Raw genomic sequence first — 26133 nt, 5'->3', positions numbered from 1 at the left:
TTTAGGGGAGCCACAAGTTAATACGTCGCTTCTGTACTGCAAGGGGGGCTGAAACCCCATTGTGTTCAAGGGTCAACTGTATTCCTAGCGGTGGGGACAGGTTCATTAAATAAACCAAACGATGTGAGGTATTTGTACCAGATTCTTTCAAGGAGCAGAATGTGGGTGAGAACAGGAGAGTGAGAAGCTAACCCGCACAGCTGATGGAGGCCAAGGGAAGGGCGTCAGCGAGCAGCAGGTGAAGCCAGTCCTATCCCAGTGCTGGTTATACAGCCCAGAGCTTCAGAACTGCTGTGCGCAGGAATCTTCTGGTCTGGGTGGGGCCCAAGATTCTGCATTTCTGACAGGCTCCTAGGTGATGCCGAAGCCCCCAGTCCAAGAACCACACTTGAAAAGCAAGGGCCTGTGCCCATGACTGTCATAAACCTTTCTGTGCTTTGGGATTTTCTGCAACAAAAGATAAGAGTAGAATTCAACTTTGTCCCCTTCCCTGCTTCTTCTTTTAAAAATGTATTATTTTAAGTACAAACATGAATAATATTTAAATAGACATGTTTGAGATTTGTCATCAAAGTATAGAAGTTGAGGTTTGTGATAACATTAACAGGAAGTTAATAGGTGTTGTATATTTATTTTAGAGACAACAGTCATTAATTATAAATGTCACAATCTTTAGAATAATGGAATATGTTGCTTGAGGAAGAGTCAGTTTGTGAGGATCAATATTGATAGGAGTGAAAGAGGAAGAAAATCATCTTGTCCTTTTAAAAATGTAACATTTAAAGGAGGGTGAAGGACTTTTTTGTCATGCAGTGTTTATTCACACTTTTCTGCTGTAGTTATTTAATAGAAAAAGACTCATAAAAAAATCACATGTGCGTCAGCTAATCTCTTTGACATGAGTAAATATACCAGATTATCTCTCTGCTTTCCAGACTGCCCTCTCTGCTCACCCACCCAAATCAACGAAGGCAAGTTTTATTCTAAATTCTTTTAAAATATGTGCTAACAGTCAAATAAATAAGCTGCTTTTTGCATAGGCAAGCGCTAAAGAAAATTTTTAAATATTAAATGCAGATTAAGATAATAGAAAGAAATATTGCTTATTAAATAGTACTTTCCTTGAATACCCAACATTTATAAGTTTTCAAGTTTGGCAGCAAGAACAGAATCTTGCTTTATACAGTGCCCTTAGGGGTAAAGACTCATGCTATTCACAGGAAAGATTATGCAAAACTTAATTTTAGTTAGGAAACCTTGGTACAGTTCTTGATTTAGATCATCATATAATTATCATGTGACACCAGGGCAAAGGAACAGAGCCTTTTCTCTTCTGAAAATGCACAATTTTTATTGTTTTTCTAAAGAGGAAAACGTTTTATTTACCCCATCCAATTAGACATCTATAAAATATTGGTCTTGTCCAATTTTTTGCTTATTAAGAACTATCCATCCTCTTGGGCAATTTTTTCTCATTAGTATGTATATCCTTTTCTATTTTCCATCATAACAATTTACCACAGGCTTAGCTGCTTAAACAACATAGTGGACCATCTCTTACAAATCTGTGGGTCAGAAGTCTGACGTGAGACTCATGTCAATCAAAAATCAAGGTGTTGGCTGGGCTACATTCCTTTCTGTAGAGTCTGTGCAGGATCCATTTTCCTTGCCTTTTCCAGCTTCTAGAGGCCACCCACATTCCTTAGCCCCTTCCTCCATCCACAGATGGCAAAGAAGAGTTGAGTCCTTCTCACCTGCACTACTCCAACCAACTCCTGGCCTCCCTGTCCGACTGTTAAAGACCCTTCTGATTACATTGGACCCACCTGGATAATTGAGGGTAATGGCCCTATTTTAAGGTCAGCTGATTGTCAACCTTCATTCTCCTTTGCCATGTGACATGATATGTTCTCAGGTTCCCAGGATTAGGATGTGGACTTCTTTGAGTATATGTTGGCAGGGAGGGGCATTGTTCTGCCTACCAGATCTTCTAAGACAGGGCTATTGCAATTTGGACACAGATGGCATTTGCATAGTGCCTGGAGCAGAATCATGTTCCGATTGCATTTCTCTCTGCTGGAAATTGCTGGAGTCCTTATAAAGCAAAATATTCGTCCTTCAGTTGAGTTTACATTGATTCCCATATACTTTAACAGGATGGAAATATCAGGGTGTGACTACTCTATATGATTAAATGGATCTTGTGACCTTGAATCTCTGTGACCTATCCAAAATGTACTGAGATGAAGAGGGCTGTTTGAGACAGCAGTGTTTCTCAAACGGGGCGATTTTGCTCCCACAGGGGACATTTGGCACCATCTGAAGACATTTTTGGTTGCCACAGCTGGGTTTATGTACTGCTGGCATCTGGTAGGTAGAGCCTAGGGGTGCTGCTCAACGCCCCGTGACAAAGCATTATCCAGCCCGGTGCCCATAGTGCCAGTGGAAAAGCCCTGGCCTAACAAGAGGGCAACCTAAAGCCCCACTACCTTTTTTTTAAGGCTCTTTACATTTCAAAGGTAAATTGGATAACAGGTCACCAATTTTTGTTTTTGTTTTTGTTTTTATGGTCAAAAATTAAAAAATGGAAGAAATAGAGAAGATGGGTAGGTGAATTCACACCAGTATTTCTAGGAAAAACTTAGGCTTGAAACCTACTGCTTGGGGTGGACAGTTCATCTTCACTGGGTGATCGGGAATCATGTCTTGTTCCTCTGCCCATCGCAATGCTTGGCAACACCACATGCTTCAGGAGTGCTTTAACAAGCAAGAAGGATAGTATGCCACAGGGTTTATCTGAGTTCCATGTGTAGTGAACAAGGTATTTTCCTTCTGTATGCCTTATACTGTCGCCTTATATACGTGAGCCTGTAATCATTCTCATTTATTAGCACTAAGGGCATAGTGTAGCCTGTTTGCTGAGCTTTGGCTTTAAGATAGAAATCATTTGGAAAGTCCTAAAAATTGTAATATTAGCATTGAAAGTATAGTCAATCAAAGGCCATTGAGAAATAGACCAAAAAATCTCCAGCATTTTCATCTGCATTGTGGTTTCACACTGGCATTTCTTAAACTCTGTCTTGCGGGCTTGGGCACACCTCATGAAAAAAACCAATAGATTCTTTTCCCTGGTGATGTGGCTACGTTCATAGCCACCAACCATTCACGCCACAATCCTCTGGGATCTGGCACTGGTGATGCAAAGTCTGATGTGAAAGATAATACATTGAAAGAGAATACACATGGCTTGGAGGCATAATTGATTAAATTAATACCTTTCTGACTACTCATTTCTGCTTTTCTTACCGACATTGCAGGTGTCCCTGGCTCCATGCCAAATGCCTCATGGATGGGTAACCTCAGAGCCGTCAAGTGGATTGACATGGAAGACAAACACGGAGGCTGCCATGGTGAGTCATTCGTTTCACACTTTGGGGCCACACTGCTTGTTGGTGTCGGTCGGCATGGAGGTAGTTATGGAATCAGGGCCTCTCAGGAGGAGAACTGCTGGTACGTGTAGACCAGTCTGAGAGTTACTAAATAGAGTAGCTAGAGGCTTTAAGACACTGTCCTTGAAAAGTAAATTTAAGTATCTCACAGACATTCTCCAGCTCACAGACATTCTCCAGCTCATAATACCTAGGGAGATACAGAAGCAGGCCCAAATTAGAATGGTACTTTCTTTTTACTAGTTTCCGATTTCTTCTTATTTATTCCTCTTTCTGCTCTTTTGAGAGTGCAGTGGTCAGGACAGGAAAGTGGTCAGCATGAGAAATGTCACATTCTCACCGTGGAGCAAGCTGGACCCCCTTCCCTCATGCCAGCCTCTGCTCCCTCCATAGAGAGGCGCCCAGGTGACTTGGGAACGGTTTGCTTCTGCTCTGACATGATGGCACGTGACACTAACAAGAGAAATTTCTCCTGCAAATGGACAAGAACTAGAAAAATTAAGTAGTTTTCATTTCCATGGAACCTGACAAAGAAAGGTTTTTAATCAGTCCTGTTATACATGCCAATCACACTACTGCCTGGTCCATAGTGGGCATGTGCATTCGTTTACTAGGGCTAACAAAACAAAGGCTGGTTGGCTAAAATAACAGAAATTTCTATCCCCACGGTTCTGGAGACCAGGAGTCTGCGACCAGGCGTGTGCAGGGCTGGCTTCTTCTGAGGCCCCCTCCTTGGCTTTGCAGATGCCGCCTTCTCCCTGGGTCCACACTGGGCAGGGGGCGGGGTTGTCCCTCCGTGCGTCTGTCCTAACCTCCTCTTATAAGGACACCAGTCATACTGGATCAGGACCCACCCGTGTGACCTCATTTTACCTTAATCACCTCTTTGAAAGCTTTGTCTCAAGTACAGTCACAGTCTGAGGTACTGGGATTAGGACTTCAACATATGATTTTGGGGGGACACAATTCAGCCCATCACAGCAGGCAATAAACACATATTCTGTGGGTGATTAAGTGAGTGGGTGAGAGAGTGAATGTGAAGGTGTCACCTTTCCCCCTAGGGTAACAAGCTGTGCCCCCCCCCACTCTTCCACTCGTCAGTCTGTCTAATCTACACCTAAAGTTTCAGATGAAAACCCCCGATTTGCTGCTTCTCTAGGGCTCTCCGTCACACTCAGCCGCCGCCTCACGCTGCTCCTCGGAGTTCCCTTCCACTGCGGGTGGCAGCGTCTCACTTTGCTGTACGGTCCGTTTCTAAGCAGCCATATCTTCACCTGCACCAGCCCACATTTCCCCCAGAGGACAGCTTGTGCCACCTGCCTGCATCCTCACCACGGCCTGCCCTCCTGGTGGGAGGAGGAGAAGGATGGAGAGGAGATTGCTTTGCTCTTTGATCTCTGAAAAACAGACCATCCACATCAGTCAAGGTCCCAATATTTGTCTTCACATCCTTCTGCAGCCCCTATTGCCAACCTCTAGGACCACAGAGTCATCCTCTGACCTGCTTCTCCACCTTCTCTCCAGCTGTAACTCCTGAGGACTTCAGCGTCCACAACAGGGACCCATGTGACATCACTACTTTGCAATCCCAGGCCTCCCCCACCACGGAAGCTCCCCATCCACTGTGCATCAGCCCCCATCCTGCCCAAGCACAGACGTACCTACCTTCAGTCTCCTTGTCACCACCTGTATCCCTATCATATCCCAGTAGGAAGGTATTGGCTACGCAGGTTTGCATTTGTAAATGCAAAGGTATATGCAAAAGTAGGGACCTTTACTGATCACATGACATGGGGGTCCCTGAGAGCAGCCTCTAGCGAGGAGCCTACATAGGATAGGGTACAAAGGTTGGGTAGTCATCGCCATCTCAGACAAATACCTCGTTTTTTTTCCTCTTAGAGCCTGTTAATGCCAGTGAACATCTGAAAGGCTTATAGAGTTCAGAGTGTAAAAATTGTTTGTCCCCCAACCTACTACATAGGGGAAAAAAAAAGATATAATCCAGAGGAGCTAGAACATTGCACGCCAAACCAGCAAGTCAGTAATACAGTCTGGACCTTTTCCCTTGGCTGTAACAGGATTTGTTCAAACCTATGTGTGTACCTGCTTTACAAGCCCTCTTCGCCCTTAGAATCACAGAGTACCATTCTCGTTCTGTGGTCTTGAACTTGGAGCTACCATTTCTGATTACAACCTCTTTGTCACCCTGCTAGTTTCCTTCACCCACTTACATACTATGTATTTTACTGTCTTTTTCCCAGAACAGGAGTTTCAAAGGTCTGGGATTTTTAACCAATTTGTTCATTGCTGTAGCTGCATACCTAAAATATGTTGGTTTAAATGTGTTTGCTTTTTTAAAATTGGGATGTCCAGAGGTTCCACTTTTCCAGCTTCCTGCTTCTGAGGACTCCTTGTCCAGCCCGTGTACGGTATCTGCCGGGCCATGTGGTTCTCACTGATGCGTTAAGTTCCCTTGCCATTTGCGACTGCCGACTGACTCCTGTGTTTAATCATTACCACCATCTGCTTTTTGCCATTTGTGTTTTCCTAAGGAGAACAATGCTGGGGAATGTTTCAGAACTGTCCTAAACTCACCCACCACAGGGACCTGCTGTCTAACTTCAGCTAGACCCTCCTGGCTGACTGCTTATTCTTTTATTTACCTCATTCTTTTCCTGTTGCCCTTCCCAGCATACACCTTTTCAGCCTTCCTGCTCACCTTTAGCTCTCAATCTAGTGCTAAATTAGCCTTTCCATCTTCTAAAGTTGATGATTTCAACTTTAGGGAGAACTTTCAAGACATATGATCAAAATCTCTTTATCAATTCCTTTGTCATGTCATTCCTTTCCTCCACCTTTAAGCATTTTCGATGCGTTCTTTCATTGTTCTTCCTGTTTCAAAAGGAAAAGTTACCCATCCTCACAACCAAGGTCACCATCTGTGGACCCCCCCCAAATTGTCCCCTTGCTCTCCTGCATTCCTGGGGTTCTGGTCTGCTGGCTCTCTCTCTCTCTCTCTAAGTATGCACTGACTGCCTCTGTCCTGAAGCCCAGGTTGTCTGTGTGCCCTCTGCTTGACCCACACTGAGCTATTCTGTCCTGTTCACTTCTGTGTTCTTAAGCATGGGGTGCTGCCTATGCACTCATCTCTTCTCACCACCCAGTTATTCTTGAACTTGCCACAGCTCTGGCTTCTTCCCCTGCAGATCTTCCTTCACTCCCTATTTTACTTCCTCCCAGCCATGTTGAACCAATCACGAAGTCCTGTCTGTCCTGTATTTTGGCTCTAAGATCCTCTTTCCCACTCACGGTAGCCATTCACTTCAAACAAGCTCTCTGGTTTACATGAAGTTATTACTGTAGTCCTTGACCTCTAATGTACTCTGCAAAGCACTGCACAATTAATCTTGCTAAAGTCGATTTCACCATTTCATTCTTCTATTCAAACATCTTCAGAGACTCCCCTCCCCATATTTATGGGATTAAAAGGGCTCAACCCTTTGGGTTAAGTTCTACTACATGCCAAGCAACCTCTAGAAAAGAGTTCCAACTTCCCACCATTCTTGTTTCTAACCCATTTCCCAACAAAACTCCCAATTCTAGCAGAAAACTCCCATCTCTCAAGTTTTTCGAGAGGCCTTTTTCCATCTGAAACCACCACCCATCCTCCTGGTGCTTCCCAAATCTCCCTGTCCGCTGACTCTCCACTCATTCTTCTCCATCCTTTTATCCATCAACTATTAATTTAATACCTAATATTTACCAGGCACCATTCCTGATGCAAGGGACACAGAAGAGAAGAAACTGGCCTCAAATTCCAGTTCTTCAGACCTTATACTCTAGTCTGGGGAGAAAGACAGTAAACAATTACCTGGAAAGAAAGACCATAAACAAAATATTATTTTCCTTCATGCCACTGAGACAAATATAAAATCAGTTGGTAATAAGTGCCAAAGGAAAAATGAATCGGGGAAAGGGGTAAGGGAGTCAGAGAAGGCCTCACTGAGAAGATGGCCCTGAAGCAAAGGCCCTGGGTGGTGCGAGACGGCACCTTAAGGATGTCTGGGGGAAGGGGCCAGTCCAGGGGAGGAAGAACAGCGGCAGATTCTCAGGTGGAGCATGCCCCGTGTGCTCAGGACCAGCAAGGAGGCCACTGCGGCCACGGTGATGAGCAAGGGTTCTAGGTGGATGAGTAGGAGGTGGAAGGTACGTCCAGACTACCAGGAGCCAGACCTTAAGGAATCTTGAATACCATTGCTAGGGTTTTGGCTTTCCCTCTATGTGAGCTGAGAGCCATTAGAGAGTTCTGAGCAGAGGGAACACATTCTGCTTATATTTAAAACAATCACTCTGGCTGTTGTGCTGAGAACATATTAACAGGCAAAGGTGGAGGCAATGAAAACCAATTATTATACCAATTCAGACAGGAAGATGGAGGTGGCTTGAACCAGGTTAATAGTAGTGAAGGTGGTGAAAAGTGGTCAAGTTCTATTATTATTTTGAAGGCTGAGCTGACAGATTGTATGCAGGGTGTGAGAGAAAGAAGTACACAGGCCACTGAGGGCAGAATTGCTGTGGGCTACACTTGGAGAGGATTAAGAAGTTGAGTGTTGACATGTTACATCAGTGAGGTTGATGACTCAACTAATCAGAGAGATCACCTTGGCACTTGGGTGACGAGATCAGAGCCCTGGGAAAAGCCTGACCAGTGCAACCCGTAAAGACCTCTCCGATCTGCACACTTCCAGAACTTCCCGTCCGTAATCTCATTTGGTAATACACAAACTGCCTGGGATTGCCTGTCGTGTTATTGCTTTGTATTATTGAACTCTTCTTCAGATACATATTTGTACCCTTTGCCTTCCTAAAAAGAGTTTAACTTCCTTGTGGGCTAAAGTACACAATTGTATTTCGTTGAGAATCCCATAGCCCTTGGCACAGGTTTTGTTACTCGGTCTCTGAGCAGTTACTGCCGTGTTGCAAGTTTGTTACCCCTGACTTCTGAAGCCAAACATGTTTTGACTGTTTCTTGTTTGTTCCTTTGCAGGCCACTACATACACGGCATTTGTATCTATGGAAACGGAGACTTAAAGTGGTTGATTAATTCACCAAGCCTCTTTGCTAACAAGTTTGAGCTTACAACATACCCCCTTACTGTGGAATGCCTAGAACTGAGGCTTCGAGAAAGAACCCTAAATCAGAGTGAAACGGCAATACAGCCCAGCTGGTATTTTTGATCTGCTCCTGATGGAAGGGAGATTGCAGTTCGGAAGAAGAACTTTATGAGACAACTTTGTCCTGGTTATGTTAGCAGTTTCAGGACTGAGGTTATGGCCTCAGGACCTGTCTACGTTATTGTATGTTAAAATACCCACTGGGCACTGTGAAATAGGCTGACAGGACGCCTGCACGGAGCGGGCCTGGCGCCTCAGCCACTCCGGCAGCTTCCTGACGCTCACTCCTGTATCAGGCGAATGTTCTGATCAGTGATAAATTTAACTGCATCAGATCTTTGCATCAGATACTCATCATATATAAATGTTCTTATGAAAAGGAGAATTGTAGGTAATAGTACGTAGGAAAATAAGAAGTGGGTGTCTCTGAAGAAAGAATCTGTCATAACAGATCTATAGTCATGCCATGGACACCACTCATCTTTGCCTCAGCTGCACACAGGCATAGAAACAGCTTTCTGGCACCTCACCAATCTTTTTTTAAAACTTGAGCTTCCAGAATTGAGAACTAAATCTTGTTCCTGGTTCAACACTAGCATTTTCAGTTTACCTTGTCTAATATTCTGTATAGACTGTAAAGTCATTAATAGGAGGCATGATGTGCTTTAAGATGCTTACTGGCTGTAGCTTCAGTAAAAGGAACCCAGGGAGAGAACACATATCTTGATTATATGTCAGAACATGCTGAGCCTCTTCCATTGTTTTCCATTGAGAACATTGGAAAGTTCTTGCAGAATGAAGATACTCCTTGAAGAGAGGAGCTATTGCATAGGTCTAGTCTAAGTCTCTAACATCACTGAATGTATCACTATCCTCTTCTGTCACCACCCTCCACCCCCACCCAAGTTACCAGACTTGCAAGATGGAGACCTATCCTGTGAAGCTTTAAGGACTTCAGAGTATTCTCTGAGGAGCTTGCAATGCTTGGTGCTGGTAGGAGGGCTTAGATTGTTAGGTGCTTTTAGTGCTTTAAGTGTGAGTGAGCATCTCCGTTATCTCTTGTTCTGTTCATTCATCCACTTTATTCATCCGATTCCTTCACTCATTCAATTCATTCATTCCTCATGCAGCCAGTAAATATTTCCTGAGTGTTTGTTATGCACCAGACACATGGTTGTGACAAGGAGAGAAATTAAGACAGATGCTTTCTCATTCTGATGATCTTGGTAATAATGTTGGCTTGGAAAGGCTGTCCTTGAGAATCTTACAGAGTAGTTGTATTTTCACGCATTCATGTGCAGAGTTGTAGATGACCAAGGATATCAGTAATTACAAACTGAGGACTGAATCTGAGATCATTCCAAAGAGAGAAGGGAGGGAGGAGACTGAAGCTAAAGCCTGTTGTGCTCTAAGCACCCAGCCAGTTCCTTTATGTCTCTCTGCACTCAAACCTCACAACACTCTTGCAAGGCTTGTAGTGATTACTTCCATTTTGCAGAAGTAAGTGAGGCTCAACAGGTTGGTAATAAACATTAGAAAACAAGTTCTCTGTCTGAGAATTGGGATTCTCTTTAGTGGTCTCCTTAGTTTATTTCCTGAGGCGGAATATTCCGAGAAGGTGAAATAAAGCCATATTTAGGATACTAGAGAAAATAGGTGTTAAGAATGATCTCAGTGTTAATATTGAGAAAATGTCCTGTCCCCTCAGAAAAATGTGAAGTCCAGTTTTGGATTCCTCTCATCCATTGAGTTCCTTAGTATTTATTTATTCTTATAAGAAACAGCTACTACAACTAATGATACATTTAATTAACACAAAAAATGTTATGATTTCTTTCTGTAATTTTTGCTTGTTGAATGTTAATCATATTTAAGAGGATGACTGAAAATAAGCCTCTTTTCCTGCTACTGAAAAAGACTGAACCGTATTGGGTGGCCAAGGGTTGAAGGGCAGGGAACACACCCAGAACCAATGTGGAGTCTAAAAATCATTTGTTTTCAACTTAAAATGACACCACCTGAGAAGAAGAAATATTTTACACTGGATCTTTCTCATGTAGAATGAGAAATCTTTTGGAATAGAAGATGTTTACATGTCCGCTGCTGGTCATCTCTCCTGTGTCTTAAATAGTTTAATATTGGAAAAGTGTAGTGTGTGGACCAGTGGGTGCCTGCTAGCCCATGGGGATGCTCTGTAACTACTGAATCCGACTTTATTTTCAATGATGTTCCATGTTGTTTTCTTGGAAATAAATTAATATATTATTTTCCACCTTTGGGACTATTGTGTGTTTTTATTTGATGGTTGGCTAATATCCACTACAGAGCATGTTTAACAAGGTAACTCTCCTAGAATTTTTAAAAAATACAAATAAATAGTTTAATATATACACATATACCTGTCAAAATAATGTCCATCTACTACAAAATAATTAAAATTTCCCTTTATGGGGTTTTGGGGACAGTAATTGAGAATGATAGAGAATATAATTGGAAGAGTAGTTACATGTAAATTGGGTACAACTATTTTAAAATTTGAGGCAGAAATAAGTTTTCTATATTTGCCTGCTTTATTCATTTAAAAAAAATCAAGACCTAGGAAAAAGACTCATATTAATATTATCATCTTTGTTTGATTATCAAATACCGAAGTTAATTGAGCAGCCTTTTAGTGCTTAGTTTTGCTAAACAAATACTGCCTCCCATTGACACAGAGAATGATAGAAACACCAAGGGAAATAACTAATTTAAAGGGTATCTTAAGTACCATTTTTTAAAATGAAAAATACTTTAAAACAAACGTGAAAACATTTCAAACTACAAGAATAATGAAAATATATGCTCATAAAAATAGAATACAGAATGAAAAGGGAATTAATACAGAAAGATAAAGAATAAAAAGTAAACTTTCTCCAGAAGTAGTTTTGGTATACATACTTAAGTGCATTTTCAATGTGTGAAAACATTTATATATATGTCTGATAGCAGTGCTGTCCAATAGAATTTCTACAATGATACAAATGGTTTATATTGTCACTGTCCAAAATGGTAACCATTCACATTAGTTATTGAGCACTTGAAATGTGGCTAGTATGAGAGAAGAAATGTTACTTATTTTTTATTTAGCCTTAATTTAAATGACTAGTGGCTAGGCAATAGCACAGTTGTATTATATATCAGTTATGTGTATGTGCTTGTGTATACAGAGACACATACTGGCTTTTTTATTAATGAGTTGATTATCTAGGTATAAAATAGAAATTACTTCTTTTTGTGACTTGTTTAGAGCACTTCTAAAGTAAATTTTAACTTTAGCTTTAGTTTTACAGAAAAATTGCATATACTACCAAGAAATCCCGTGTACCGCACACTCGATTTCCTGTTACGAACACATTACCTTGGTATGGTACATTTGTCACGGTTAATGAGCCAATATTGTATCAATATCATTATTATCCTAATAGTCATAACTTATTTAGATTTTCTTAATTTTTACTTAACATTATTTTGTCCAGGATCCCATCCAGAGTAACACATTAGTTAAGACTGTTTGTCAGACTTTTTCTTGTTTTTGATGCCATTAATAATTTTGAGGGGAAGTCCAGCTGTTTTGTACAGCGCCCCCCAGTTAGTTTAGTCAGACGTTTTTCTCATGATTAGAGAACAGATTTTCGGGTTTGGAGGAGGAAGACCACAGAGGTGAAGTGCCATTTCCATCAGCACATCAGGGGTGCAAGCTTACCAACATGACCTGTCACAGCCGATGCTGACTTGGTCGCCTTGCTTCGGCGGTGTTGGTCGGGTCTCTCCACGGCAACGTTACTCTTCTCCCATCCATGCAGCACTCATTGGAAGGAAGTCCCTGTTCACAGCCCATATACAAGGAGTGAGCCATTATGCCTCATCACTCTTACTACATAAATTATTTGGAAATCTTCTATGCAGAAGATTTGTCTCTTCCATCTATTATTCAATCATTTATATCAATATTGACTCTTGGATATTTTTCTTTACTTTGGGTTATAACCCGGTACTAATTTTTGTCTCAAATCGTTGTAGCTTTTTCAGTTGGCTTCTGAGTCCCTTCCATACACCCACATCGCTGTGAAGCTTCTTGAATGCTATTCTTACTTTCTGACATTATCAGATGCTCCACTTGAACATCTCTTGCTTCCTTATTCTGTTTTGAGGATAAATGACAAGTACAGTAGTCAAGGCCTGAAAAGTACATGGTGACCAGAGGCTCAGACCCTGAGATAAGGCTCTGAGTCACCTCACGAGGTAAGCCACCCAGACTCGCAGAGGCACTGGTGAAGGGAAAGGGGAATCTGAAATGACTTCCATTACGGCTTCAGGACCAGCTGCAGTGGTAGAAGCCGTAGGTCATCCCATCACTCTTTCCTGGGCAAGTTTCCTGCAAGAAAAGGCACTCTCAGATCTTGGAGGAGCTGCTCCCTAAGCTCTTGGGAAGAAATTGAGCCAAGATGCTCAAGTGTGTGTGCTGCACAAATGGGACCTCCCCAGGACTGGAGCTGTTAGCCTGCTGTCCGCTTCCCTGGGAATCACCCTCAGCCTATGAGAGGAGCTTCACCCAAGGTCCCATGTCATCTGTGGTCAGCCTGCACCCAGTGTGATGGATGATGTGAGATTATAAAGGACTAATGCCCTCACCTAACTTGGACCCATTGCAGTTTATGAGCTCTCTGTAGGGTGGACCAAGGCCTTCTTGTGACTTCATCGCAGCCCAACTTCTCTACGCAATCCTGATTTCCTCTTTTCCCCCATAAGAATTGAATCAGAAGTGCTCTCTTGCATACTAATCTCCATTTTAGAGCCTGATTTCTGGAGAACTTACCTGTAAGAGTTTCCCCACCCAAAGACGATCCTAAAAATTCACCTATACTTTTTTCTTTCACTTTCATAGTTTTTTCCCCCTCTGTGTTTAACTCTTCAGCATTCATACCATTGGTAACTTATTTTGTCATATGATATCAGGTAGGGACTTGAATTTTTTTCTGTTAAGGACGGTCAATTATCCCAATACCATCTTTTCCCCATTGATTTGAAATGCCAGTATGATCATGTAGTAAATTCTCATATATTTATGGACTATTTTCCCATATTATGGACTTTTTCTGGACTCGATTCCATTCTATGATCATTGGTCTATTCATATGACAAAACCATATCTTAAAAATTACTGTAGATCTCTGATATGTAGCAAGACAAAGAGTCTTGTTCTATTCAACATTTTCTTGGCTGTTTTTGATCATTTACTTATAGAATAGCTTATCAAATTCCTTGAAAAATTCTGTTGGGATTTTGATGGAATTGGCACAGAACTCACATGAATTAATTTTGGAGTAATCATACCTTGACAACATCAAGCTGTCAGTCAATATGTCTATTTATCCAGGTCCTCTTCATGTCCTTCACAGATCTAGTTTTTCTTATGAAGTCTTGTACATGCCATGTACTTTATCAGAGTTCTTTGTACTTACTGGGAATGCAATTTTTAAAGTATATTTCTATTTTTCTATTGATAGCATAAGGAAAACAATTGATTTTGATCTGGCATGTAGATTTTATTGAAATTTTTTCATTATTTTGAATAGTTTCTTAATGTGTTACACCTTACATTTTCTGGTATTTATCTATAAATAATAGTTTTGCCTTTTTCTTCTCAATATTCAGTCATCCTATTTCTTTTTCTTGTCTTCTTACATTAGCAGAAATTTGCAAAACTTTAGCAGTCATAGCAGCTCTCCTTGAGTTGTTCTCAACATTACAGGGCACGTTTACCTCTTGTGCATGATCTTGGAAGTTTGATACAGGTTTCTGGTAGATACCCTTCATAGAGATGAGAATCAGAATACCAGAAAGTAAATATAAATACAAATATACTGGTTCTAATTTTTTAAAAACCTTTGTTTCTTGACAGAAAGATGGGTGACTTCATAAACATAAACATTTTGCTTTACACATATTACTTCAAAAGGTGAGAGGAAAAGGTCATTACTCCTAATCTTGTTAAACAGTAAGAATTTAGTAAAGCAGTCTGTGTCAAGTGGGAAACTGGGGCAGGGATCCATTTGAAAAGGCCAGGTAACAGCAGGAGTTTGGGAAGACTAATGCCTGAGCTCAAGGTTCCTGTTGGAACTACTCCCTCTTCTGGTCAGGATGGCTTAGGGATTAAGAGGTCAAACCAATGGGAAAAGACACTAGAGGTCAACCTTCTCCCAGTGCCAAGTTCAGACCTTGGGAACTAACTGCTGTCTCTGAGGAAGAGGATTAAGAGGTGAAGCTGATCATGCTCACATTACCATGCAGAACAGCTACGTGCTTTGAAAGTGATGGCATCTGTGGTGGCTGTCTGGAAGATGAGGTCCTGTTGTGAGCCTAAGAAGCCTGACTGAAATCTTGGGAAGGATCCTGGGAACTGTATTAGATCCTGGACTGAATGGTCCAAAAGTAAAGGGTTCTTCAGAAGACAAAATTCAGAACTGATGGCCAGCATCAAGTGTCAAACTATAGAAGTGAAACAGATATAATATGATCAGGAGAGAGGGTATTAGGAGAAATAGTTGAAAAAGTTAGTGCAAAGTTAAAGGGAATTACTTATCAACTTTAGGCCACTTATTTCAGTCAAAGTGAATTATTAGGGAATTTCAGGCCCTCACATGTATACAAGGCAAAAATGTAGGGTTTTAGAGGGCTTTCTAAAAATGTTTTATTTTGAAGTAACTTTAGTCTTAGAGAAAAGTTACAAAAACAGTACAGAAAGTTTTTCTAAGATCTTTCACCCAGCCTCTCCTAATGTTAACATTTTAAATAAACGAAGTTCAGTTATCAAAACCAGTTGTGTTAGTTTTTTAATTCGGTGCTGGCTTTGAGTTGAGAGTTGGGGACAGTTGACTTTTACCTTTGCATAGGACAGGCCAGATGAGTCGGGTGAGTCTCAATAACATGTGGGCCATCTTATTGGACCAAATGACAGGAGTGGTCTCAAGTGATATTTCCTGATGAAAACTGTACTATGAAAAGGAAAATTCTATACATTCTCTATTTCAGACTATGGAAATGAGATAAAGGAAAAGAGAGAAGAGCAAAATCATGGTCATATTACTAAGAAAATGGCAAAGAAGAAAGCTGGTGTATGGCTGTTAGAATGTCTTTCAACTTACAGATCGCTGGTTGGAAAATGCTAATATAGATTTATTTTCTCAAGATTTAATTGAATAGACTTAATGGGTCATGAAGAACTAGGAGGAAAAGCACTGATTACTGCCATGTCTACACATTTGAACCCTGGTACTTAATACCTTTGGTGATTCCCTTCCACATACCTCTGAGCAGGCGAGGCATGGTAACTCCATGATTAGCATTCACATGGCTGCTTTCACTGAGGACTCAGCAGGAAGTTTGTGAATTAGACTTTCCACCTGCAGGGCTGTGTATCAGAGATGACCCAGTGGAAGAATAGTGGTTTAAAGAATAACCACAGTAATAGCATGAGATTCTGTTGGGATAAGAGCTATAAAAAACAGCAGAGTGACTTAAATACATTGTAGACCACTAGGCAAATATTTGAAAATGTAGGAAATTTACTAAAACACTGATGCTGTAGTCATTACCATACATTTAAAATTTCCTACCTGGATATGTGATTGAGAAAGTTCTTTAAGGGACTTTCTCAGCAAATGTCTGGGCAAATGTCACTGGAAAATTCTCGTAAGTATGAGGGGAAGAAATACTCTTGTGTTTTCATAGGATTTTTGAGCAAGAAGAATCCATTCATTCATTTATATAACAAATATAAAACTGTGCCAAGTTTAGGTTCTGGGTGTATAGCTATGTAGTAAGATTGATAGATCTTTTATATTCTAGCTGAAGGGATAGAAAAACCATGGAAGTATACCAACAACCAAGATATTTTAGATAGTGATTAAGTGCTATGAAGAAAATAAAACAGAGTGAGGTGATGGAGGTGAACAGATGTGGAGGTACAGAAGATCTTTTATTAGGCTGTCCGGCAGGGCCTCTGCAAAAGGGATGATTTAAGACTATGGCTTTGTTACCTGGGACTGATCACAAAGACTTCAGCTGAAGGCTAGGACTTGCCTTCACTAATGTATTCCTTGGATTTGTTAAAAAGTCAGTCAGTCAAGGGCTCCTTGGAGAGCAAGCTGGCTCCAGAGTTTGGGCAGGAGAAGTATAAGCTGAGTCTGCAATGTAGTGTGATACAGAAAGAATGAGAATATAGCAAAAGGGGCAGGACTCACCTTGAAGGGTCTCCTACTGACTAATCTGGGAGGCTTTGGGCATCAGAACAAATATAATAGGAATAGATTGTAGTCTAATAAATACAGGAAGAGCCTGTGAATCCATCCATGCATATATACATGCACATATCTGTATAAATGGAGGAGAAGGGAAAGCTCTTTTTTTTTTCATTGAAGTATTGTTGATATACAACCTTACATTGGTTTCAAATGTACAACACAGTGGTTCAATAGCCACCCACATTATTAAATCCTCACCCCTTCTAGTGCAGTTACTATCAACGTAGAAAGATGTTACAGAATCATTGACTATATTCTCCATGCTGTACTATCATCCCTGTGACCAGCTTATATTGTGATCGTGAATTATTGAGCCCCTTTATCCCCCTTACCCTCCCCCCAACCCAGCCCCAACACCTCCCCCTTGGTAACCACTAGTCACTTTTCATTGTCTACGAGTCTACTGATGTTTTGTTCCTTCTGTTTTGCTTTTGTTAAGGGAAAGCTTTTACAGTAAAAAGCCAACTAATAAATATAGAAGGAATGATGGCATTATTAGGAACTCAATGGCTGCTAAAAGCTAGTGGGCGAATATTTACATAGTTTCAAAATAACTCCCCACAGATTACTTATTAATTATAAATGTACAATTGTAACTTTACAGTGACAATAACCTAGAGATATGAACTAATCAGGTGATCAAAGTTACACCACTAACACTGGGACAAATATACTCACCTGCCTCCTGTTGGGAAGCCCTGAGAAGTACATAACATCACCTTAGTGGTATTCCTACCCATACTGCATAAACCAAATTTGTAGTCATGAGAAAACATCAAAATTGATCAACATTGTACAAAATAACTGGCCTGTACTCTTCAAAGATATCAAAATCAATAAAGACTGGAGAATTGTTCCAGATGAAAGGAGATTAATAAGAAATGAAATCAATATAATATGTCATCTTGGATGAGATCCCGAACTGGAGGTAAAAAGAAAAACTTTAAAGGACATTACTGGGACAATAGGGGGGAAATAATGTAAATGGATTTGATAATACTATTGTGTCAATGTTAAATTTCCCAATTATATAAAAATAATTTCTTTGTACTTAGGAAGTACCAAAGTGTTTAGAGTGTAAGGTAGCATGATGTCTCCAGCATACTCTCCAATGTTTCAAAAGAAGTATATATACTACACCTGGAGTGGTAGAGCGAATGTGATGTATGATAACAGTGGATCCGGGTAAATGGTATAAGGGAGTTCCTTGTACTATTATTTCAATTTTCTTGTAAGTATGAAAATATATCAATATGAAAAGTTACCAAAAACCAACTAACTAACTAACCAAACACATCCAAAACCTCAGTTGGTTAGGCTCCTTCAGCTGGTGGTATGACTGAAGTCATCCTTCCTGAAGGACTCTGACCTTTGTAGGACAGCAGTGGAGGGTGGAACCAAACTCCTGTGACCTCCAGGACATGGTTATATCAGAGGCCAAGTTCCAAGCATAATCCTCTCTGCCCTTCAAGTGCAGCAGAAAACTATTTATCCTTTGTAATCAGTGCTTATCAATCTAGCCAAAACCATAATCTTTCTTTTTGCCTGCTTTCCCAGCAGCATAAAGCATCCAGAATCATGGGTATTTTTCTCAGTGGAATCGTTTTTGTATCTCCGAGCAGAAAAAAAAATTTATCACACAATGTTCTTTAACAGCAATGAATGAAAATTGATTCTGGCTGATTTATGCAGAATTTGTTAAAAGGTACTAGAGCTAACTTTTAGTTTGGGTAACAATGGACTGGGCAATTCAGACCAACCTTCACGCTTAAAATAATTAAGAAATCTGGATGAAATATAAAGTCCTTCCTAACAGCATCAAAGAGCTACTAAGATAGTGAGGAATTACTAAGGCAGGACACCAAAGAATTGGAAACCCAGAGATTTTTTATCTGGGAAAAACAACTGATAGGTTGATCAACACTTCTGATAATCTGATTGGGCTAAGGCAGGAATTTGAAAACTTTTTCTTAAAAGTCAAGAGAGTAAATACATTAGGGTTACAGGCCATATATTCTGTGGTTCTCTGTCATAACTAATTCTGCCATTGTAGTGCAAAAGCAGTGATAGAGATATTTGAACACCCACGTTCATAGCAGCACTATTCTTAATAGCCAAGAAATGGAAGCAACCCAAGTATCTATTGGCAGATAAATGGTGAAAAAAATGTGGTATACACACCCAATGGAATATTATTCAAGCTTTAAAAAAGAAGGATCTGTCACATACTACATCACAGGTGAACCTTGAAAATATTACGCTAAGTGAAATAAGCCAGTCACAAAAAGATAACAACTGTATGATTCCACTTCTACAATATCACAAAGTAGATATCTAAAGTAGGCAAATTTACAGAGATAAAAAAATAGAATGGTGACTACCAGTGACTGGAGGGGGCGTGGCAAAGGTAAGTTGTTATTTAATGGGTATAGTTTCAGACTTGTAAGATGAAAAAGTTCTGGAGATCTGTTTCACAACAATGTGAATATACTTAACACTACTAAACACTTAAAAATGGTTAACATGATAAATTTTATGCTGTATGTTTTTTACCACAATAAAGAAATATATGCAACAATGTCAAAAAAGAGTATCAATGAGGTTGTTTAATGTAGTTAGTGATCAGGATCTTAGGGAAGAAACAAAGCTTTGAGAATCAATAAAACATTCACAAAAGTTTTTTAAGCAATCATAGAAAATAGATAAACAAATAATTGTGGCTGTGTTGCAGTAAAACTTTATGTACAACAACAGAAAGCCAGCCTGTGAGCCATGGTATGCTGAACGCTGGACTGGGGGTCAAAAGTCCAAAGCAGTTGGTTATGAGGCCCTTGAAGTCACTCAAGCATAACTATGACCTTATTTGCATATCCAGGCAATGACAATTACACTGTGGTCACTGCCTGGCCAGTAGTTTATTTTAAAAGGCTTTTAAACACACATGCTGATTTCAGAAATATTAAAATATGAGGAAAAAAGGTGAACTTTAAAATCAAAGAAATTTGGCAAATAAAATTCTACATGTAAGGACACCATAGCTAAGTTGCAGAAAACCAAAAACTAAACCAAAAGAAAAAATTTTTAAATAGGAACTGGATGGGGATACTGGAATTATCTTCAAAAGAGTAAGAGTTCAAGTGATAGCTGACTTCTTAAAATAACAGTGGAAACCAGAAGACATTAAATATACTGAAAGAAAGTAAATGTCAACTAGGAACTCCATATGTAGCAAAAATTATGTAAGACTGAAGGTAAAATACAGTTTCAAAACATCCACACAAGATAATCAATATGAGCATAGCCACACTAAAGGAAATTTTAGAATTTTTTGGGGGGGAAGGAAATGATCCCAGATAGAAGCTTGGAGATAGTGGAAGGTGTAAAAATGGCAAAATGAGCAAATAATAGTAATCAAACTAAAGCATAAAAATTGGGAAGAGGCAAATAGAATTAGTATTCAAAGTTAAGTAGAGTTATAGCATCCTAATGTTGATTATTGTACAGCATTGTCTGGAGGAAGGTAAAAGTACCAATTAATGTTAAATTTTGAGATGTCAAGAATGTATGTTATATTTTATAAGGTAAGCACTAGAAGATTAATGAAACAATATATAACTCCAAACTATTGGAGCACAAAAGAAAAGTGTAATAATAAAAATAATTTTTAAAAGTCACACAAGAAGAGAAAAGGGAACAAGAGTAGGAAAATTTAAGACAAAGAATGAAATGGCAAATTAAGTCCAAACATATTAGTTACTACATTCATTGTAAATGAACTAAATGTTCCAGTTAAATTGTCTGATGAGATTTTAAAAAGGAAAAAAGATATATTGCTCACAATAGACACATCAGAAATATAATACCAAAAGGTTGGAAGAAAATTATGGAAAAGATGTACCATGTAAGCACAGAAGGAAACTGTCTTTGACACACACAAAAAATTACTAATGAAAAGGAGAGTTATTTCATAAAAGGTTTAATTCACTATGAAGATATAACTATTCTCATTTGTATGTGACTAATAACATAGCCTCAAAACATATAAAGCAAAAATTGACAGAATGAGGGGAAAATAGCCACATTTACATCATAATAGATTTTCAACATATTCTCTTAATTGATAAAATAAGTAGAAAAAATCAATACGACTACATAAGACTTAAAAAACACAATGAACAGATTTTACTTGCTCTCCATAAAAAGAGCACTGTAACTAACAATCTTTGTGTTAAGCACACTTAAAACATTTACAATAATTGTCGGAAACCTCCAACACTGTTGGTGGGAATGTAAATTGGTGCAACTGCTTTGAAAAGCAGTATGGAGTTTCCTCAAAAAACTAAAAATAGATTTATCATTCAATCCAGTAATTCTACTTCTAGGAATTTACCCAAAGAGAACAAAATCCCTGATTCGAAAAGACATATACACCCCTATGTTTGTCGCCACACTATTTAGAAAAGCCAAGATATGGAAGCAACCTAAGTGTCCATCAATAAATGAATGGATAAAGAAGAGGTGGTACATATATACAGTGGAATATTTATTCAGCCATAAAAAGAAAAAACCCTCCCACTTGCAACAACATGGATGGATCTAGAAGGTATTATGCTTAGTGAAATATGCCAGGAGGAGAAAGACAAATACCATATGATTTCACTTATTTGTGGAGTATAAAAACAAAGCAAAATAAAAGGAACAAAATAGCAGTAGACTCACAGACACTGAGAAGTGACTAGTAGAAAAAAATTACCAAGGGAGAGGGTTGGAAGTATGGGAGAGGAGGGTGAGGGGGATGAAGGGGCACAATAATTCTCAATCACAGTGTAAGTTGGTTAGGGGGACGGTAGTACAACATGGAGAATATAGTCAATGATTCTGTAACATTTTTCTACGTTGATAGATAGTAAATAATAACCACACTAGAGGGGGTGAGGATTTAATAAAATGGGTAGCTATTGAACCACTGTGTTGTACATTTGAAACCAATATAAGATTGTATATCAATGATACTTCAATAAAAAATAAAAATAAAAATAGAGTCTTAAAAAAATAACAAGTGTTGGCAAAGATGTGGGGAAACGAGCCCTCATATACTGCTGATGGGTTACTTCAATAATAAAGAGTAAAAATTAAGAATCTGTTGGTATTTTAAGAAAAAACATTTACAATAATTGACCTCATAGTAAGCTATAGCAAGAATCAACAAATTTCAAAGAATTGGAAATATACAGAGTACTTATTTTGACCAAAAAGCAGTTAAGCAAGAAATGGCTAAAAAGTAACTAGATGATCTTCATTTGTTTAGAAATGAAACAATTCATTTTTAAATAACCCATGAGTCAAAGAAGATATCAAAATGGAAATAAGAAAATATTTTTAATATTTTAATAATGTGAATAAACTTATATTGATGTAATTAAAACAGTGCCATGGGGAAAATTTATAGTATTAAATGTATATATTAGAAAAAGGGAGAGTCTGGAAATTAATGAGCTAAGCATCCCTCTTAAAAAGGTAGAACATAAATATAAAATTAACCCCAAAGAAAGTTGAAAAACAGAAATTACAAAGAACAGAAATTAATTAAATAGAAAACATACAATAAAGACTATCAACAAAGCCAAGGGTCAATTCTCTGTTATTCAGAGATTTCAGATATAAGTTTCTTTAAGGACAGAGTAGGAAATAACTGTCTCTGAAACTCATGTTGAATCTCAGCTATAAATAATTCAATTAATATTATTTATATGGGTGACTTTAATCAATGAACCAACGAGCAAACTATTAAGCAGAGTCAAACTTCAAATGGGATGTGTGTGTAAATGTGTCTAAGCAATTGTAATAGGATATTAAATGGGATTTAGTGTCTGGTCCTGAAATTAGTGAAAAGAGCGAGAACTGAGGTCAAAGAGGTGTTAAGTTCCACCTAATTGGGGTCATAGATCCCCATCAGCGATTCTTAAGAGATGGCAAAACCAGTCTTATTACAATCAAACTTTAATCTCTAACCAAGATTCTCTAATAAGTCTTTTTCTATGAAATCCAGATAGTAAGTAGTTTGGGCTTTGTGGGTACAGTTCCCAGTACAACTACTCTGCACTGTTCTGCACTGTAGCCAAAAGCAATCATAGATGATGTGTGTACATGGCTATGGTTTAATAAAACTTTATTTATGAAAACAGGCAGAGGGCCTGATTTGTCTCATGGGCTGTGGTTTGTTGACTCCTGCTCTAAACATTCTCCCCACCCTGCTCTCAGTCTAAGACTGATGAGGGAGAAAGAGCATCATCATAAATGTGAATTATGAGCCTAGTGGGAATGTTGTGGTTGTTCCCCATCCTCTTCTCCCCAGCCCAGTGAGGAGGACAAGAGAATCACTTGAAAAGACAAGGTGTGCACAAAGGGAGGACCAGCATCTCCTACTCTAGTTAAATCTTTTCCTAAGAAATGAAATTAGGGTTTTGACTTCATCTAGGTAGACAAAGAGTAGAACTAGAGAGAGTTGGCAGGGCAACAAGAGGTAGCAAAGCAGAGAGAAGATCAACTGTTTGGTGTGACAAAGACGTGTAAGCTTCCCGTAGCTCCAGAGGTTGCAATGGAACTGGACTTGATTAGTTTTGCCCCAACTGTATCTACAGGACTTGCATACTGGCCCCAAAATGACCCAATCAGTTGTGGAACAGTTTGAATGGGAGCCAGACCTCCCAGGTCAGAGAACCTGGGCAGAAGGGAGGCCTCCAGGTTCTCCCCAAAATACACACCATGCCCCAAAGAGAGAGTGGCTGGTGACCAGCCGTGCAGTAGGTATCCACACCAGTTGGAGCAGGAAAGAGAAGTAGCCACAACCCACAGAGAGCCACACCAGCAGCCAGACTCATAAGAGCCACTCATCTGTTCCGGAGATGAGAGGGAAGAAGGGCCCAGAGGCAGGCCACATGCCCCCGTCCTCCCCACCAAACCACACACTTGCAGGGGAGGACAGATGAACAGACCTTGCCTCCCACCCCAGTTTAGCTTTCCTCCATCCAGGAAACTGGTCAGAGGCAGGGGGAAGAAGAGCTTTAGACTGGAATGAGATCAGAGCTTTAAAGGGGATGGCTTTTTAACAACTGGTGACCTGGCAGTTATGGAATTTGTTCAAGATGCTATTTACTAAGGAATCTGCTATGGAGGAGGAAAGAGAGATTTAGAACAGCACATTTAGAGGCCATGACTGCTAGTGGGAAAGGGTTAGTGTTTATATCCCCTGGGTGGAGACTGAAAACTAAACACCCATATATAGTAACATCTCAGCCATCCAGATTCTATTTATTTAATAAGCCTTTTTAGCTGCACAGGCCAGTGTCTAGATACTGGACACATGCTCTCTCTCTCTCTCTCTCTCTCACACACACACGCACGTTATCTGTGGAGAAAAACATGCCTCTTCTTTGTATTCATATGTGAACTGCTCAGTCGGTCACTCAGAGCTGACTTAGTTAAATGAAAAAAAGAGATTAGACTAAAAAACACATACACACAAAGCTGGAATTTGAATTGTTCTATCATGCTCAGGTATATGGGTTCTCAGTCACTAGCTGGTAACATTAAAGCATGGCTTATAACATCAGAAAGACCCAGGTTTGATACCTGCTTCTGCCATTTAGTAGTTGTGTGCCCTGGACATATAATTTATTCCCTCAGAGATTTGTTTCCTCATTGCTAAATGGAAGATAATGATACTTCATGGAGGGATTGTGAGGATGAAACTTTGTAATGAATGTAAGCTCTTGGCATAGCGTCTGACTCCTAGAAATAACACAGTGAATTTGTTGTTCTTGACATCATCAATATCATCGATGGATCAGGAGGCAGACAAATGGGATAAAAGGGTTGCAAATGGAAAGGATAGGTAGATGGCAGAACTTCTAATAATATGATAAAATAATGTTCTTTATGTGATTCTGGAGGTCATCAAGGAGTATATATTATTTTTAATATAGCTTTTCAAGAAAGCAGAGAATGTACTACTTTTTAGAAAAAATATTAATGAAAGTGTTGGAAATGTGCCTCAATTATCTAGAAAATTCATTAGTGAGTAATATATAAGGATATATGAATCTACCTGTGAAGGCAATCGTTTGAAAGTGTGTGAAAATTCAAGATTATTAAAATACATGAGTAATGTATTATAATGTTAAGTCTTAGCCCCTTAGCCCTCCACAATCCATGGCATCTTACATGATTCTGTCTCCTCCTAAATCCACAGCAGCTTTTGAAGATATTTGGTTCTCTAAAGTCACCAGGGACCCTCCAGCTAAAGGAATGAGGAGAATGAGTCACCCCATTCCATCTGTCATTAGAAGAAGCCATTGGGTGCCCAAATGTGCAGGTATTATGCTGAGTATTTGAGATAAAAACCCTTAGGACTTGGCCCTGCCTAATGGCATATTCTAATTTGGAAGGATAGAAACCTAGAAGGATCCTCCTGCCTAAAGGGTTGGGAGTGACAAACTAGATGGGAAATTGCTAGAAGATACCCAGAAGGGCATACTGGGGGAGAAGTTAGTCAGACAGGAGGGGAGGGCACAGAGGTATGTAACTGGACACAGTTATGGCAAATTACCCGATACAACAATAGCAACAGGAAGTGAGAATTATCCCCCAACCCAGTCACCCCAGTTAGAGCCAGACAAGAGGGAAAAGGAAGGTGTGTGACTCGGTGTGGCCTTGGTAACAGCCTGCATGAGGATGCGTTAACCAAAAGAGATCAGAATATGCGCAGGGCAAGAAGTTAGAAATACCATGAAATGATGTTCTACCAGCAACTGGCCTGGACTCAAAAGACAGGGAGTAATAGGGTAATAGGCAAATTGCATCTAAAAAAGAGAGCACAACTGAGTGAGTGGTCAAATCTAGAGACTTCTAGAGAGTTGAGATGTTTTAGGAGTCATTTTTTTTTTAACCCTCAAAGAAAGATTCCATACCTCCATTTCCATTTCCAAAAACAAAAGTGAAGTTTGGAAGATGTTATCTTTGTATTATTACTGCTCAAGTTATAATCACGGTCACAGAGCTTACAACTTGTAAGTTCATCACCAAACCTGTCAAACGGAAGATGCAGTTGGTGAAGATCAAGCACTTTCCCTACATGGGAAGACACTGCCTACGTTGCCTAAAGCATT

At 39.6% G+C, this 26133-nt stretch overlaps 1 protein-coding gene and 1 long non-coding RNA gene across 3 annotated transcripts in view; one reads left to right on the top strand and one right to left on the bottom strand.

Moving 5' to 3' along the window:
* LOC130678829 (N-acetyllactosaminide beta-1,6-N-acetylglucosaminyl-transferase-like) overlaps positions 1–10896 on the top strand; it is a 36766-nt gene extending 25870 nt beyond the window's left edge. The window contains exons 2-3 of the mRNA XM_036888670.2: positions 3318–3410; positions 8497–10896. Coding sequence (XP_036744565.1) covers positions 3318–3410; positions 8497–8687 — 284 coding nt within the window. The 3' untranslated portion in view covers positions 8688–10896. The remainder of the gene's footprint in view (positions 1–3317; positions 3411–8496) is intronic.
* A 3305-nt stretch (positions 10897–14201) lies between these two features.
* The window catches only part of LOC118914136 (uncharacterized), a 59170-nt gene continuing 47238 nt past the window's right edge, over positions 14202–26133 (bottom strand). For both annotated transcript variants that reach the window (XR_008994472.1, XR_005025497.2), the window contains exons 2-3: positions 16703–16849; positions 14202–15152 (exon numbers count right to left, since the gene is read on the bottom strand). This is a non-coding gene — a long non-coding RNA (uncharacterized LOC118914136). The remainder of the gene's footprint in view (positions 15153–16702; positions 16850–26133) is intronic.

Source organism: Manis pentadactyla, chromosome 16, assembly GCF_030020395.1.
Source record: "Manis pentadactyla isolate mManPen7 chromosome 16, mManPen7.hap1, whole genome shotgun sequence".
NCBI lineage: Eukaryota > Metazoa > Chordata > Mammalia > Pholidota > Manidae > Manis > Manis pentadactyla.
Note: the sequence above shows the minus strand (reverse complement) of the source record. Positions and strands in the feature narration are given on the sequence as shown.